Consider the following 18,347-nt stretch of genomic DNA (forward strand, 5'->3'; position numbering starts at 1 on the left):
GATTAAATTTTATTTTTTTTCAAAATTGTCTTAAAAATTTAGATTAAAGGTTTGGTTAACTTCAAATACTGTTTATCTGTGCCTCTCTCGCTGTGTGTGTGTGTGTGTGTGTGTGTGTGTGTGTGTGTGTGTGTGTGTGTGTGATAGAGAGAGAGAGAGCAGATATAGTGGAAAGTGGAAAACGAGGGAGAAATGTATCAATAAGTCATGACTGCAACAGTTAGTGGCAAAAAAGCTAAACAAAAAAGACTTTTATTTTGGCGTAGTGTGGGACGTCATAAGGCTGTGCCGCTCCTGCGCTGGAATTCAACTGGAGAGAGGTTTGTGTTTAAAACTTTTACAGAAATACAAACTGATTGATTAAAGTTTCAGGATTTTCATCCAATGCTAAATTTTGAACCTGCTGTTGTCAATATTATTTAACCCTTTATACAACGTAGTACTATTTTACTCACTGTAATGAAGGTCTATTGTTTGAATAAGTTAACAGAAATGTGTGTAATACATATTTTAATGACCTTTTAATTTGCCTGATTTCTTTTTGTTAATTACTTTCATATAAAGAAACTGTTGAAGCAAGTGTTGAAGATAAATTATTTTGTTTCTGTATATTGTTTTATTTATTTTAAACAGGACATTTTTATTGTTTTGTTAATTTTAAACAGGATAAAGTGTCCAAACACAGAGAAAAACTCCTGCTGAAGCAACTGATCTCCACACTGTTATAAAGATGGCGTTTATTAAAGAGGAGAGTGAAGATGTGAAGATTGAAGAAACATTCACAGTCAAACAGGAAGATCTGCAGAAACAAACAGGTTGATTTTCATTCTCAAAGACCAACTCAGTCATTTGATCCTCTATCAGATATATTTTAATAATAAGAATACTAAATATAATCCATCTTGCAGCCCTGAGTGTGCTGCCTAATTCTCCTTGATGCACATAAGCACTCATTGAAAGGCAGGAATGAGTTTCTTTTGTTACTTCTTCTCATGTCTTTTGTCATTATTTTATGTATTATTAGTCTCCCATTTTCTTTACCTTCTTAAGGTTATTGCTTTTCTTGTTCTCCTACTGTTTGTAAAGTGTCCTTAAGCACTGGCACTATATAAAATAAATAAAAACAATAAACAAATAAAAAAGTTTAACTGAGCTGAGGATATTTGACTTACAGTATTCCCATAGAACAGGGGTGTCCAAACTACGGCCCGTGGGCCAATATTAATAGAATCTGGCCGCTATACAAAAATAAACGTAATTCAATAAATAACCACCGGGTATCGCTATTACATGCCTTAAATTAGTCATTACTTCTTGTTATGAAGTAAAACTAACCAACCAAACTGAAGGAAACATAATTGATAATCACATTTTGGCGAGCCATGGCGCACCAAGAAAAAGGAAAATCAACAGTCAGTGCAGGAAGTTTCAGTCACGTTGGGGCAAAGAATTTTTCTTCACAGAGGTCAGCGGGAAATGTATCTGTTTAATTTGCCAGGAATCAGTTGCAGTAATGAAGGAATGTAATATTAAAAGACATTATGAAACAAAGCATCAGGCCTTCAGCTCTTACACTGGTGCCGAATGAGATCAGAAAGTAAAACAATTAGCAGCGCCCTATCAGCTCAACAACAGCAGTTTTTTTTTGTGCTATTAAAGTGCATGAAAATTCTACACTGCACTGCAAAAAATGTTTCCTTAAAACAAGCTAAAATAATCTGCCAATGGGGTAAGCAAAATAATCTTGTTTTTTCTTTTGACATAAGATTATTTTGCTTATCCCATTGGCAGATTAATTTGCTTGTTTTAAGGAAAAAATTGCATATTAAGGAAAATATTAGCATTTTATTTCTCAAAACAAGACAATTTTTTGAGATTTTTAGATATTTAGACTCAAAACAAGACAACAAAACATCTAAGTAAGAAAAGCATTTTTTGCAGTTTGGCTAGTTATGAGGTAGCTCAGGTAATCGCACAGCACAGGAAACCCTTCACTGAAGGAGAATTTATAAAGGATGAGTGTTGCAACTGTAATTTGCCCAGAGAAGATTCAAGTTTTTTAATAACGTAAGACTTTCTAGAAACACAGTTGGACGACCAAAATAAAATAATTTCTTAATAACATACACGCACACATCCATCCATCCATCCATATATATATATATATATATGCGTGTCTGTGTGATGTATGTAAAATTTGGCCCGGGACAACATTTTTTTTTGCATCTGGCCCTCGGCCCAAAAAGTTTGGACACCCCTGCCATAGAAGATATCTGCCATTACAGTGAGGGTGTTGGCTTAGTACTTTCCATTTGCATATGTCACGTTGATCACAATTCCCCTTTTTTCGATCAACTTTATGGGTTTAAAGTTGTTTCTAGAAGTTGTTGCTAGTTCTCACAGATAGTATTTGAGTTAGAATTACATCATTATTTTAATAATTACCAGGACTATTTTAAACAGGGTTTCCGCTGGGTCTTAAAATGTCGTAAATTCCAAAATCTAAATTTCAGGCTTTAAAAAGTCCTAAATTTACTGATATTGTGTTGTAGGTCCTAAATCTTTTTAAACAAGTCTTCATTTTCCTTTGTTCATGTTTTGCTACCCAATCTGGCCAAAACCCATACAGTCACCAACAATCCATCTCAATAAAACTTTCCACTTTTTATTCAAAAAGGTCATTTTAACTCCATTTATCATAATGGTTTAATTATTTACTAATGCACTATGCACTAATTTGAAATCTGCTGAATGAAATGGACACTAAAGTAATTAATTATTATAAAACATTGTACAGTATTCTAAACTATATGATGTTGCTGTGGGACGACATGAGGGAAAAAAAATTATAGTGGAACAATAACATTTAGCATTGCACTGACTTCAAGTGGCCAACAAACTAGTCTAAAAATGACTTTTGCTGATTAAGAAATGGATTACAGCATGCTGATGATATGCAAAAAATTGTTAACCCAGGGTCATTCTAACTCTGGGTCATTCTAAGGGTGCTTTCACACCTACACTTTTGTTTCGCAACGTATCTCGTTTGCCCAGTTAGCGCGGTTCGATTGGCATATGTGAACAGGGCAATTGCGCTCTGTTCCGCGCCAAAGTAATCGCTCCGAGATCGCTTGAATGAGGTGGTCTCGGCTCGATTGAAACGAACCCTGGAGCGGTTCAATTGCAGTGAGAAAGCGATCCGATCCGAGCGCAGTTATATCACAGTGTTTTATGGATATGTAATAGGCTTACGGCTATATGAAGAGAGAGTTATGAGTAGGGCGGGAAGTTTCGCGAGTCTCCGGATGCCCGCAAATGAGTGATGATCTCCCGGTAATCTTGCGTCTCCCTCCCGGTTCTCAAATAGGCATCGTCGCGCACCCTTCTGACCTCTCCTCACTGCATATCTCCTCAGACACGTCACGCGTGCGCACCCTGTTAATCACCACCAAACCACCACCTCTTCTGACAGCTTAGCGGGACGCTGCAAAAATAAACCCTGACACTGACCAAGGAGAGATTACTCACACGTGACTTGTTTTAGCTCTTTTGGTCCGTTTAGAAACTTTGCAGTGTGAAAGTGAACCGCTCCAAGAGCAAAGAGCAACAATGTAACAATTGTAATCTCTGTTTCGGAACAACTGAATCGATTCACAGGTGTGAAAGCACCCTAACTCTGGATAAACAGAATCCTGACCACCATATAACAGGAAGAAAAAGAAATTGTCTTTCTCGCCTCATTATGGATTTAGTTTCATCGGCTAGACACCGGCCTCACAGCTCCGTGGTTGTCAGTACTGTCACTTATTGTTCTGCGATCGGTAAATGTAGCTTGTGTGAACGCTACTTGACTAAAATAATAGCTTTGCTACACAAAAGCTATTTAATTTAAAAAGTAGTGACGCTACCACCACACTACTGAGAAATGTAGATAAGCTAGTAGCGTCACTACTTGCAGCGACGCTACTGCCCAACACTGTGTGGTGGCAATATTTCTAATGTAGAAATATCTTCATTACTGATAGCCAAAGCTGTTTCAGTAACCAAAGAGGTCTCCAGTGTACAGAACTGCACAATAGGTGATTGGTGCTGATGAGCAGTACTTCACACGGTGTGTTTGGCACCCCTCATATAGTAATCCAGGGCCGTAACACCCATCTGTACCTCAGGTACTCTGATTAGGTTTTGCATATAAATACTTGGGCTTGACAGATTTGTTTTAAACTGTTATTTGCCTATTACATTCTAAATGATGTAAATTCTAGTACATAATTTTTTAACTGTACCTTTAGAACCTTATAACAGCAATAAAAGCAGCATCGAAGCAGTCTTCTTTTAGTGATTCCACCTCTTCACGGAGACTGTCAGACTGATCTGGTGTATTAAAAAAACTATTGTGGGTTCTGGAACTGAACAATAATGGTGTTCATGATGCTGGACATTCACTGGCACTAGATCCTCATCAATTTAAGAGTAAATCTCCCTTCTTTGCCATCCTCTGATGCGTTTAGGTTTCGCCGCAAATTTAAAATTTTGCTGTATAATGCGCAATGCGGACATAAAGAACCTGACTGATATTCTACCGGAACCATGTCAGCAGAGTTCATGCATATCCATAAACTATAACTTCTATGTCTATGTTAAGCGGTTTTGAAACAATTTACATTGTAAAAGCACTAGATAAATAAAGATTAATTGAATTGAATCTGCTTAAATGTGTACACATTAATGGACCAAACACAATATGATTTGATTTATTTTACATTTACTGTGCATCAAAATTACAGTGTGTGTAGCCAATGTTTCCTGTGTCTTTTCACTTTTCAGCTTTTGATGAGAGTTTTTAAGACTTGATAACAACTAGTGGTTTTTTTTTCAGACCTAATTGAAGAGAAAGAGGAGAGTAAAGAGGAGGAACATCATGTCAAAATTGAGGAAAAAAATAATTTACAGACTGATGGTATTTTGAAAAGGAGAGACAAGAATCATTTCACCTGCACTCAGTGTGGAAAGAGTTTTGGAAGAAAAGGCGATCTTAAGATTCACATGAGGATCCACACTGGAGAGAAACCATTCACATGCACTCAGTGTGGGAAGAGTTTCAGCCAAGAATCAAACCTTAATCTACACATGAGGATCCACATTGGAGAGAAACCATTCACATGCATTCAGTGTAGGAAGAGTTTTAACTTTTCATCAAACCTTCATCGACACATGAGGATCCACACTGGAGAGAAACCATTCACATGCAACCAGTGTGGGAAGAGTTTCAGCCAAAAATCAAACCTTAATCTACACATGAGGATCCACACTAGAAAGAAACCATTCAAATGCACTCAATGTGGGAAAAGTTTCAACCGCTCATCAGACCTTTATAAACACATGAGAATCCACACTGGAGAGAAACCATTCACATGCACTCAGTGTGAGAAGAGTTTTAACTTTTCATCAAACCTTCGTCGACACATGAGGAGCCACACTGGAGAGAAACCATTCACATGCACTCAGTGTGGGAAGAGTTACAACCACATATCATACCTTAATCAACACATGATGATCCACACTGGAGAGAAACCATTCAAATGCACTCAGTGTGAGAAGAGTTTCAGCCAATCATCATCCCTTAATCAACACATGAGAATCCACACTGGAGAGAAACCATTCCAATGCACTCAGTGTAGGAAGAGTTTTAACATTGCATCAAACCTTTATAGACACATGAGGATCCACACTGGAGAGAAACCATTCACATGCCCTCAGTGTGGGAAGAGTTTCAGCCAATCATCACACCTTAATAAACACATCATGAGCCACACTGGAGAGAAACCGTTCATGTCTAATCATCTTGTTTAATCCCACCCCTTTTGGCAGTGGCGTACAACAGAATTTCGCATACTCAATAGTGATAGGAAGTTCGGATTATTTTACTGACTCGGATCTTTGAGTCTCGTTCATCGAGATGAACAAATCTTTTTTCGAGTCATTTCGTTCATTTGGTTCAATTTGCCAAAATATTATTAAAATGTTATGAATTGCTTCCAAACACATCTACAACTAGTCCAGACGGTTCATCACACGACAAATAAGTCATAAATAGATTATAAGAAGAATATAATAATTCAATGTTTACCTGCTCTTTTGTCTATAGGTATTGTTGTCTGTTTGCTCAGCTCACCTCTTCATGTCTTTAAATGTCAGTGGTGCGTTCACGTTACAATGACAGTCACATATAATCTTAACCAATGTACACAGTCTGAGCCGATAGGAGCCATGATAATAAGTTCACCTTTCGAGTCTTCTGGTTCTTGAGTCGTTCGTTCATCATGTGACAGAATAACTCAAACCAGAGGACTCGAGAGTTGAATAAATCAATTCTTTTTTTTTTTGGCTCTAAACTCATATGATTGGCCGGTAATGAACGAATGACTCAAACCCGAGGACTCGAGAGGTGAACAGATCAATTCTTTTTCTGGCTCTAAATGCATATGATTGGCATATAAATGCATATGTTAGGCTGTAGTCTTTCATGTGGTGAACGAACGACTCGATAGAGGACTCGAAAAATGAACTAATCTTGTCTCGCACTACACAACGTGCACATGAGCGAATTAATGAATCTTTTAGTTAATCCGAGTCATTCATTCATTTTGTCACATAACATGAAAGAAAGCATAAGAGATGAGTTATTTAATAAATCAAATAGTCTTTGTGAATAGTTTTGTAACATATGATGCTGCCAGCATTAGACACTTAAACACTGTTTATTTGTTGTTTATTGTTTTATTATTATTATTATTATTTTACCAGAAAAGCTTTTATAACAAATCAGATTACTTTATATATCACGACAATAAAATAAGCAAAAGAAAAACATAATAGTGCACATCAAGCTAGGCTTTTTAATAAATAAAAAGAAGTAAGCTTTAAATTAAATAACGTGTTTGTGCCATAAAATTTATATATGAAATATGGCAACTCTTCCCAGTAGATGTTTTTATGAAACAGCAATTTAAGTGAAAGATATTATAAATAAAAAACAAAAGCCACAGCGCCTAATGAGCTTAACAACTTGACTTGAGAATAGAACAGTGCATTTTTTTTAAATTTAAAATTAAATAAGTTTTAAAACAACATTGTGTGGTTTACTTGTTGGACTTGGCTTAAGGTTTGTGAGCATTCAAAAACACAAGCTCTGAACCTTTGATAGGCTGAGTCTGTTTCTTCTTGTGTCATTAGTTGTTGGTCGCAGGATAAAAGATGCTAAATGAGTAAATGCAATTGCAAACTATCTTTATACAAATATTAGACCAACACATAAAGTCTGCATAGAAAAACATTATTAAACAAAAAATGGAGTATAAATGAACAAACTACAAATCACTGGTAATTGTAGAATTTAATTAATCTATCGCCTAGCTGTTTGTTTTCAGATAGCAAGCCAGCAATATATATATACTAGATTTAAACCACATATCCAGTAGAAAAAAAAAGTAACAATAACTTAGTGACAATAGGACAGAACTTTTTTTTATTTCTTAGAAAATGCTTTTTAGGTACACATTGTTTGATGATTTTATGAAAAGTTTAAAATATGATCATATGATGCAACAAAAATTCAGTTTTACATAAATATTATTGACTGAGGTTCTCGTTGCAGTGTACAGGGGAACTAAAGTTTAAGATTAGATATGCACATAATAATGTAAGGATGGCTATATCTCTCCATAATATTAAAATCTGCAAACTGTTATGGAACTCCACACGAGACAAGACCATAAGAATGGTCAGGCACTAAAACAATAAACTTTCTAATTTGAGAAGAAGATCAGCTAGAAAACCTGTTGTTCAGGTTGTCTTGATCGTGCATCCTGAGCCCCCCTCTTTGCCCTGGACTTTACCTTCTCCACCAGAGCAGCTCACTCACATTCCACACAGAATGTTTAAGTTTTTAATATGGTGTATCTTGTGGTTTTATATTCATGTTTGGTGTGATTTTAAATGTCTCTGTGTGATTGGTAAAGTGGTCTTAATTTCATTGTAATATTTTACAATCTCCTTTATATCAGTATATTTAGGTTTTGACTTTGGGTTTAAGATCTTTGCCAGATACTCCACTCCAGGCAAAATGGTCTTCGCATCAACTCATGACCAGGCAAGAGTCTTAGTGAAGCTTTTATTGTCTTGAATTTAAGATGATTTGAGTATTTAGGCAAAGGGTGCAGAAGTGTCCGTGGGATCCTGTAGACAGGATACCCCATTGCAGGTTGTGAGTCTCTGAGCTCTGCATCAGGACTTATATGCTGCAATGTGTTTCTACATGTTCAGGTATTCCTCTTTAACTCTTAAATGTATCTTTGAGTAATTGATGTTGTACAATCTTGATTGGCTTATTTTGTTTAATTATGTGAACTGCAATGGAAAATCTTTTCCTGACAGATAAATGTAAAATTCTTGTTTAACTCTAATATCTTCCGAAATCATTTAAATGTAGTAGATTGTTTAGGCTGACGTTTCCGCAGCCTACAACCAGGATTAGTCATCTATTTAGGCACAATGGATGGAGCATGGGCACAGCATTAGAGACCTGTTGATTTCTGACAATCACTGATGATATCATCTAGGAGCTAAATCAAACTTTCTTTAAGTATAAGCAAGCATGGGGCGGCCTATTATTACTTAAAGGAAATTAACATATCTGCTTAGAATCGGAACTGGAGAAGATATGTCCGTGAGCAGATAAAACTGGCCAGCATACTGACTCTAAGCGACTTTGAGTAAACGATGAAACATTATTTAAATATAAGGATTTATTAGGTTAATCAATCTAAATTAGAACTAATCACAACCTATAAGGTAATCAGCTTCAATTAGATGAATCTAAATCTAAAATTATTTTAAATTGGAGTCAGATTAAAATTCAGAGCTAGAAACAAATTAAAATAAATTATAACGAACAAAAATATTTCTTTCCACATGTGCTAAAAGGCTTAAACGCATTTAACCTTCATCCTTGCTGTTAGTTCCGTCATGGGACTAATAGATGGACCCTCACATGTGTGTGTATTTATATAGTTTAATTAGTTAATAGTTCTACAGTTTCTTCTATTTTACTTGTTGATTTCTATTTTATTTAAATAGTGTATTTATTTTGTTAAAGAGCCCATATTATGGTTTTTTGAAAATGCCCTTCCATGTAGTGTTTAACACAGCTCTAAGTGAAGTGAAATATCCAGTTAAGGCTTAAATCTGTAAGTGTACAGTGTTTAAAACTGTTGATTCATCTATAAAAGAGTCGACTCATAGTGCTTCAAATGAGTCGTCTTGATAACGGGTCATTAGGTGTTTCATGATGTTGTATCTATGAAACACAAGTAGTTGCGTGCACAAACCCGGGAGATTTGAAACCTGCGGCCTCGCCCACTAACACAGAAAAAAAAGCCACACACACACCCGCGCGCCGGTCGAATGTGATGTCACACTGTGCAGATGGATATTATTGAGTCTTTACCCAAAGATGAAACCTCAGCATTAGCCCAGCCTTGAGCAGTTTGAGTGCTTCTGGAAACTTCATGCTTTAGACTGGGTGTATATTACATGCTTAATAATCAATTTTTAGACTGTGTGTGTGTGTAGGCCTATTATTATTTAAAATAAAATTTTAAAATAAAAATGATTATATTATGTACAAAATATTATTCTTTATAATTGTATCCAGTTCCCCTAAAACTTTGCTTAAATACCATATACATTTATTAAATAAATAAAACCAAGAAGTAAATAACTGTTTGGTCTGACAAGTTTTCAGGACATATCAAATTTCAGCACAACACCAACTAACTAGTCTCTCACTCACACACACACACACACACACACACACATACACGCACACACACGCTGTAAGAATCAGCTCTTTGGTTTAAATCTTGTTTAAACTTTGGGGATTCGAATCAAAGATTCGAACATGATTCACATAGAATTATTTAAAGCTTACACTTAACTTTAGTATTTGTCCAGCAAATAGAACGTTTAGTGTAAAGCAATTCTGTATTATATTATTACGTGGCCAACAATAACAATATAAAAACAGTATCTAATTATTTAATGAGCAAGGTAGCAGTATCTGAAGCTGAGGCATTAACTTATAAAGCACACAACACACCAACACGGATCTTAAAACGAAACAAAAGTTTATTGCTACTCAATAACACAAAGTACTAATCTACGTAAAACAAACAAACGCACATACATACACACACGCACAAGCAGTTTGAGGAGAGTTTTGACTGAGTGGATTTAACTTCTAGCCTTTGCTAAGTTCTTAGCATTGCAACCTGAGAGAAACCGTAAAAGCAGAGAATTTCGCTATTCTTTACTACTTAAACATAATTCACACCAGATTCAGTAATGGGTAGAAACCTTGTTTGTGCTACTTGCGTTCTGATGTAATTTTGGTTTCCTTGACTGGTCCAAAGGGAAATCCCGGCGAAGCTGATTGGTCAGCGTAGCAACTTCAGTGACGTGATGGAATTCCCTTGTCAGTGAAGAGGGGTTTCCTTAGTCGGTTGCTAGGGATACGGATGTTGGACAAGGCGGCGTTCGAAGTCCTTCCTGGGTTCCTGTAGTTAGACTGAGTTTCAGAGTTTGGATGTGTTGACCCGATGGCTTGTTGTTGAAGCGGTTGCACAAGCAGATCGGGGGTCGAGCCGGCAGCAAGTGAAGGTCGCGGTCTGCTCCGTGATGTAACGAGGCTTCCGGCGAGGCGATGTAACGGCCACAGCACGAGAAGAGCGACGTCCGGGCAGCGACGGCGGTGACGACTGGCAAAGATGACCGGCAAAAGACGACGATGAAATTCCTTTGTTCAAAGTTTTATAGGCTTTGGTAGAGGCTGGGTCTACACAATACTTGTCCAATCAGAGAAGGTGCGGGGTGGAGTCACACCCCAATTCTGCCCTCTAGGAGGCCGGGTTGACACCTGGTGTGGGTGCTGCTTTGATAGCATAGTGGTTAAAATAAAGTCTTATAACATGGACACTTTTCATAGTATGGTTTCTTTATATAAACCAATGCATTTGAAATGTTCCTAGCTTTCAATCGATACCAAACATGAAGTATTTCACAAACATTCTGTAGATTTCATTTGTCACTGAGCGCTATTACTCAATAACTACCCATAACAGTTTTGTTAAACACATGGAACATGTACACACAAAAACCTACAGAAACATAAAGCAAACGTACATTACTCAAATAAACTGTTTTACTTAAATGTCCATTAAACTCTGGAAGCGTTTCTGATCGCTTCTGTGTCTGCCTGAGAATGTGTATTCCTTGCAGACGCCAAAGGGCACGCGAACCAAAAGGTACTTCTCAAAAACCGGTTTGGTGGGTTTTTGATTGTAGAGCCTCTTATTGTTTTAAGGTGTAAAGTTAATTAACACGCAACTGTGATGTTGACTGGATAGTCGTCCTGTGGATTGCCTTTTGCTGGGTGCCTGTGGATTGTTTTGAAAATGAAATAGAAGCTCAGACCTGTAGGCACCAACCAATCTTTTAAGGATAACATGGTCTGTGGCTTGTTCGGTTATGTAACGATCCGTTGACTCCCCACATCCCCCATTTGGATGGTGATGTTCCTAGCATGAACATCGGCAGACACTGGAACAAGAGGCATAGGTAGAGAGAGAACAGACACACAAGACACAAACCACATTTCCATTCCATAGACTGAGTTCTGGTGCAGGTTTTAGCTTAAATTGTTCGGGTCAACAACACAAGGTGTAGTGTAACATTGCCTGAAATAATTCAAATTTAGTTATTTAGCTAGTTTACTTCATTGCAAGTATGGAGTGGCGCTAGCTTCAACTTAAATAAGCAATAATTCTGCAGCAATTGACACTAATTTGGGAGAAGGAGTCAATCCTACTTTTAGGCCCTATGCATGAATTTGCAGGAGTTCCCTGTAGAGGGGACTGGAACTGCAAATCAGTTAGGGAGAGAGAGAGAAAGAAGGAAATCAAGAGGCACAGGGATGCAAAAAACAAGGTAGGTTAAAAACCAGCAATAACAGTGTTGCATATGTGGAGTGGCTCCTCTCTTACTAGAGGTTGTTCTAGCAGTGCTGTAGAGGAGAAAGTATTAGTGTTGTGTTTAACTAGGTGTTCCCTAGAATGTCAAAGGTTATGTTAGTATGTAGAGGGTAGAACAGTTGATCTGTGTCAAGTTGCGGTCCTCCCCCATTTGTTGTTCAATGATGATGGAGCAGTCAAATGTTCATCCAGTAACGGAGGTAGCGGAGTTTGGCATGGGTCAGGAAGGGTTTCAGGACTGAACTGAGGTTTGTCGGAGGAGTGGCAGACGACCAGAACTGCACTTTTAGAAACCTGAGGGTTTTCACCTGCAAGTGTTTGTTGGTTCAGGCGGTTGTTGCTTCTCCGCTCGGCGACTAGTCAGGCTGAATCTGCTTTTTCCTTTTCCCGTTTCCTGTCCTCCTCTATGCATTTGAGAAACTCTTTCATCATCAATTTCACCAGTTCTTGAGGGTTAAATCCCGGTGGGGCATTTTCCTCTTGCTGGGATTGAGTCTGAGCGTTGTCAGGGTGGAAGTTTTTGGAGTACCTTCGTTGACTCCTTGGACTTGATGATCCAGGGTTTTGATGTCTTCCCTTAGATGGTGACCAGCTTTTGTTTGACCCCCATTGGTTTCTTTCCCGGTGGTGTTCAGGTGAGCGTCGTTGTCCACGCGGTCCATCCCAGTGACTGTTCCTCTGTTTGAATCTCGTGTCAGCGTAGGAGTTCCGTTGTCTATTGGACAAAGATGCATTCCACTCTGGGGATGGTGGTCTCACGCTGTTTGAGCGTTGGGCACCCTCTAGTGCCAGTTCTGGATGGGTGTTAAAGTCAAAAACTGTGGCAGTTTTAGTGTTTTTCTCTAACACCATCTTTTGTTTGTTGTGGGCTTTCTGTGTCAAATCTCGCAATTGCTGGATGCTCATTGTTCGTGGGCATGCGAGTACTCCGAGATGTTGGCTTACTGCAGGATGGAGGTTTCTCAGGAAGAGAATCTTAAAGTTCAGGTCTTCTTCCATATTCGGTTCATTGCGAGTTCTGAAAAAGGCTTGCCTGAGTCAGTTGTAGTAAGCATGTGGGGACTCATTGCGAGCTTGTTTTGTCTCCAGAGCACCTAAAAGTCCTTGATCTGATTCAGGGTTTGCAAACTCTCTGATGAGGGCTTCTTGGAGCAAGCGATAATCATTCTTTACCCGAGCCGGTTGTCGGTCTAGGAAGCTGCGCACCTCAGTGCTGGATGTGGCTCGAAGCAAATACAGTCTTTCTTTATTAGAGACATTAGGTCTCATTTCCAGATGGAAATCAATGTCTTGCAAATAAGCGTGGACCTCCAAACCACCTGACACACTTGGAGTAAACTTGCCAATGTTTCTGGCCAGCTTGTCAAGGTCTTTAAGGTCCTGACTGTATGACGATCTGTAACTGGCTATCACAGGCTCTCGTCGCTGTGGGGTAAGGTAAGGCTCTTCAGAAGGTGTTGGCGAAGATCTTCGGCATGGTTTCTTACCTCTTTCAATAGGTGAGAGCTCAGGGACAGGGGATCCTGTCCTGATTGGCAGGGGCGAGGCTGGTGCACATCTTGTCTTTGGAGGTTCATAGCGCAGTGCATAGGCATGCCTGAGTTCACTGGCGGACTCCTCTTTGATGTCATCCACTTCCTGCATTAGTCTGTCGATCTCATGTCTTGCTTCGCTCAGGTGAGTTTCAAGGGCTTTGATTCTGGCCTTCTTGTCTCTTAAGTCCACCTTTGCTTCCTTCAGTAGCTGTTCAACATAATCTAGCTTGTTAGCGACGTCAGCGTGGTCTGCTCTGGCTTGTTCTCTTTCTTCTGTGACGGCTGTTAGGGCTTCTTGTAGTTTGTCGATCTCCTCTGTGGTACCTTCATCCACCTCATTTGGTTGTTGAAGACGTTCCTGAGCCTCTAGCTCTAGCTGCTCGGTGCGGGCTTGCAGGCGTGTCAGCTTGTGTTGGAGTTGGGAGGCGTGTCTGTCACTCAACTTGAGGGTGGCTATGAGTGTGTGACTCAAAGTACTAGTGATTTTGGCCAGCTCCTTGTGGTTGAAGCCTTGACTTGGGTCTTGCTTAATGATGCTGTCTATGTTCTCATCCAATTAGTTTTGCGTCAGGGGCTGCAGTGTTTCGGCTGCTTTAGGGATGAGACTGCCTGTTACAACACTCAGCCATGTTTCCAGGTCCTTCCAATGGCCGACAGGATCTTTGGAGTGAGCCATGTTTTGCGGCGGGGGGAGGACTTAGGATTTTAACTGACACAGACCTTAAAGAGAGATAGAGAGGAGAAAGAAACAAAAACAAGGTAGAACAATGCAAACAGAAAAGGAGAAATGTTAATGTGCAATGTTAAGTGTGTACTAATGTTGAGTTAAGTGTGGTTCTCTGGAACTGTGGCCCTCTGGTGGGTACGCGTGTCTAACTGGTAGTCTCTGTGGAAAGAGTCAGTAGCACAGACACAGTGAGAGAACAAAGAAAACAAAAGTGATAAGGAGACTAAGGAGTAGGGTGAAAATCTGTAGTTTCCACTTTCCTAGAGAGAGGGTTCCTTTAGCTTTTGTTAAATATAAAAATAAGATTTCTAAATACCAGGACTGAAGTTGCTGTTAAACTTTCTTCTGAAGTGACAGAAAGTGGGACAACAATAACAGTATTGGCTTCTGAATAGGATTGACTCCATACACCAAATAAATTGTTTCTGGATGCGTGTTTAGAATTGGATCTAACGACGCCTATCCTCTTGTTGACCTGATGAGTGAGAAAGGAGGGGTGAGATCAGACAATTTCAACAATTAAAAGTGTTCAAGTGTCCCAAACATCTATTAAATGTTTCTAAAATTCTCTGCTTTTTGACTCTCACAAGCACAATCCTTAAACCAGCATCATTAGTCTAGTTAAAAGAAGATAACTAGTAGAAAGAGAGAACAAAGGAGTTAGTTTTCTCTTAGCATTAGGTGTATTTAAGGATGTCAAAGCGGTGGCGCTGTCGAGTTGACACTACAAGAAGTGTTGGTTTTATTGTGTTATATAGTAACTGCTTAGCCTACGTAGTAGAAAAATCTGAATTTTCCTTTTGAAGTTTGGCTAATTGGAGGGCTCCACTAGATGAAAAGACTAAATTTAATTTTGAATTGAACTTAACTTTAAATCTTTAACGTGGTAATAACTTTTATAAGTTATCATTAAGATTGATAAGAACACTTATGACTAAATTTAATTATTAATTATTGCTAAAATTATAAAGCCATGCATAAATGAACCATTAATGAAATCAAAATTTCAAAACAATGAAGTTGGTTAAAGTAACATTTAATGCAGTTGATCAGCAAATTAAACAATCATAATTAATTTAATCAATGAGTCTTATCCGTATAAATCAACAGTCATAGGAAATGGGTGTTCCTAGATGTTGATGAATGGAAAAAGTATTTATACTTGTACAGGTCAGAGAGCATTAATTTATAGTCATGAAAACAAAACTATAATTGATCACTAATAAAACCAACAGCTTATGTGAGTTCAAACTGATTAAATTCAACAGGCCAGGTACAGCAGGAAAAACAAAAATAAAATAAAACAGTAGTGATTAAACTCAGCAGTTAGATTGTGCACACTTTGATTAACTTTGCGTTTGTTAACTTTTCCAAGGTGAGTAAAGAGAAACAACTGAGATGCAAGAGTTATTTCAAGCATCAGCCATGCAATGCATTTAAGACCACTAAATGCTACATGCTATCTATTAGCCTTCGCTGCTACTGGAAATGCATAAACTTCAATGCAAACGCGTTAGCGTTAGTTTAGCTTAGCTTCACGCTATGCTCTTTGTTTACAATTCAAGCTGGCGCTGGCGGACTGCACATGCGCACTTGAATGTAATTCCGGCAAGTTTCTCTGTACTTCCGGATCAAGGTTGCTGCTATGGCAACGACCACAAAGTGGAATAATAGCAAATTTCACAGTATCACTTGAGATGACGGCGCATCTCACACTGTTCAAACAAAAAGCACTAGTTAGATTTTATATCTTAACAGTACTGAACGATTCTCAACTTATGAAAGTGAGATAAAATTAATCAACAGGATTTCTGAGATTAATACAAATCGTGACAGAGATATGGGGGATCTCAGCACTCTGTGTTAAGTCTGTTTAGACTGCAAACACATCCGTGGATTCAAACCACAATTTCAATTGATCAATTTCAAAACTTCTCCTATAAACTACGCTAGGCAGCTCTCTCTGAGCTCCGCGTTTTAAATCATTTACTAAGTATTAGCAAATTACAGGGCAACAAGAATTTAGTTAGCTATGCTAAATCAGTTACCAGGAGAAAACACAGCTGAGTTTCCAGCCGGGAATCGCGGCGTACGAAATCATACTGTGAAGGCCTTATATAACGTTATGAGATAAGCACAAAGGAATACGCTTTGTCTTTCTCTACATGCGCTTTAGAGCGGCTTACAGTGTGTCTCGGCGGACAATTTAAATGACGTTTTACTTTCTTAACAACACTAAATGCAGTCAAGCAATAAAACAAATGGTACCACAATGAAATTGTGCAGTAGCAAAACTTTTATTCCCTCTAATCTATTCTTTCCGGACAAAAATAGAAAAGATTAACAACGTGATTTCTGGGTTTTGTGCTTTAAAAGTTAGATCTGCTTGCCCTAATTATTCTCCACCACTATGTAAGAATCAGCTCTTTGGTTTAAATCATGTTTAAACTTTGGGGATTCGAATCAAAGATTCGAACATGATTCACATAGAATTATTTAAAGCTTACACTTAACTTAAGTATTTGTCCAGCAAATAGAACGTTTAGTGTAAAGCAATTCTGTATTATATTATTACGTGGCCAACAATAACAATATAAAAAACAGTATCTAATTATTTAATGAGCAAGGTAGCAGTATCTGAAGCTGAGGCATTAACTTATAAAGCACACAACACACCAACACGGATCTTAAAACGAAACAAAAGTTTATTGCTACTCTATAACACAAAGTACTAATCTACGTAAAACAAACAAATGCACATACATACACACACGCACAAGCAGTTTGAGGAGAGTTTTGACTGAGTGGATTCAACTTCTAGCCTTTGCTAAGTTCTTAGCATTGCAACCTGAGAGAAACCGTAAAAGCAGAGAATTTTGCTATTCTTTACTACTTAAACATAATTCACACCAGATTCAGTAATGGGTAGAAACCTTGTTTGTGCTACTTGCGTTCTGATGTAATTTTTGGCTTCCTCGACTGGTCCAAAGGGAAATCCCGGCGAAGCTGATTGGTCAGCGTAGCAACTTCAGTGACGTGATGGAATTCCCTTGTTGGTGAAGAGGGGTTTCCTTAGTCGGTTGCTAGGGATACGGATGTTGGACAAGGCGGCGTTCGAAGTCCTTCCTGGGTTCCTGCAGTTAGGATGAGTTTCAGAGTTTGGATATGTTGACCCGATGGCTTGTTGTTGAAGCGGTTGCACAAGCAGATCGGGGGTCGAGCCGGCAGCAAGTGAAGGTCGCGGTCTGCTCCGTGATGTAACGAGGCTTCCGGCGAGGCGATGTAACGGCCACAGCACGAGAAGAGCGACGTCCGGGCAGCGACGGCGGTGACGACTGGCAAAGATGACCGGCAAAAGACGACGATGAAATTCCTTTGTTCAAAGTTTTATAGGCTTTGGTAGAGGCTGGGTCTACACAATACTTGTCCAATCAGAAAAGGTGCGGGGTGGAGTCACACCCCAATTCTGCCCTCTAGAAGGCCGGGTTGACACCTGGTGTGGGTGCTGCTTTGATAGCATAGTGGTTAAAATAAAGTCTCATAACATGGACACTTTTCATAGTATGGTTTCTTCATATAAACCAATGCATTTGAAATGTTACTAGCTTTCAATCGATACCAAACATGAAGTATTTCACAAACATTCTATAGGTTTCATTTGTCACTGAGGGCTATTACTCAATAACTATAACTATAACAGTTTTGTTAAACACATGGAACATGTACACACAAAAACCTACAGAAACATAAAGCAAACGTACATTACTCAAATAAACTGTTTTACTTAAATGTCCATTAAACTTTGGAAGCGTTTCTGATCGCTTCTGTGTCTGCCTGAGAATGTGTATTCCTTGCAGACGCCAAAGGGCACGCGAACCAAAAGGTACTTCTCAAAAACCGGTTTGGTGGGTTTTTGATTGTAGAGCCTCTTATTGTTTTAAGGTGTAAAGTTAATTAACACGCAACTGTGATGTTGACTGGCTAGTCATCCTGTGG

General features: G+C 38.6%; 3 protein-coding genes across 4 annotated transcripts in view; all 3 read left to right on the forward strand.

Annotated features, from left to right (window-relative positions):
- Positions 1 to 18,347, forward strand: part of LOC137491238 (uncharacterized) — a 1,025,816-nt gene that overhangs the window by 567,114 nt on the left and 440,355 nt on the right. The gene's annotated exons all lie outside the window — the stretch shown is intronic.
- The window catches only part of LOC101886704 (uncharacterized), an 847,011-nt gene that overhangs the window by 567,114 nt on the left and 261,550 nt on the right, over positions 1 to 18,347 (forward strand). The window lies entirely within an intron of this gene.
- LOC110439343 (uncharacterized) lies at positions 271 to 8,465 on the forward strand. 2 transcript variants are annotated; one of them, XM_073947823.1, is made up of 3 exons: positions 271 to 320; positions 666 to 815; positions 4,880 to 8,465. In XM_073947823.1, the coding sequence occupies exons 2-3, from the start codon at positions 731 to 733 to the stop codon at positions 5,851 to 5,853; spliced, it is 1,059 nt and encodes a 352-aa protein (XP_073803924.1). In that variant the 5' UTR covers positions 271 to 320; positions 666 to 730; the 3' UTR covers positions 5,854 to 8,465. The 2 variants fall into 2 exon arrangements, with proteins under 2 accessions (XP_073803924.1, XP_073803925.1); XM_073947824.1 differs by having other exon boundaries at positions 303 to 494.

Source organism: Danio rerio, chromosome 4 (genome assembly GCF_049306965.1).
Source record: "Danio rerio strain Tuebingen ecotype United States chromosome 4, GRCz12tu, whole genome shotgun sequence".
Taxonomy (NCBI): Eukaryota; Metazoa; Chordata; class Actinopteri; order Cypriniformes; family Danionidae; genus Danio; species Danio rerio.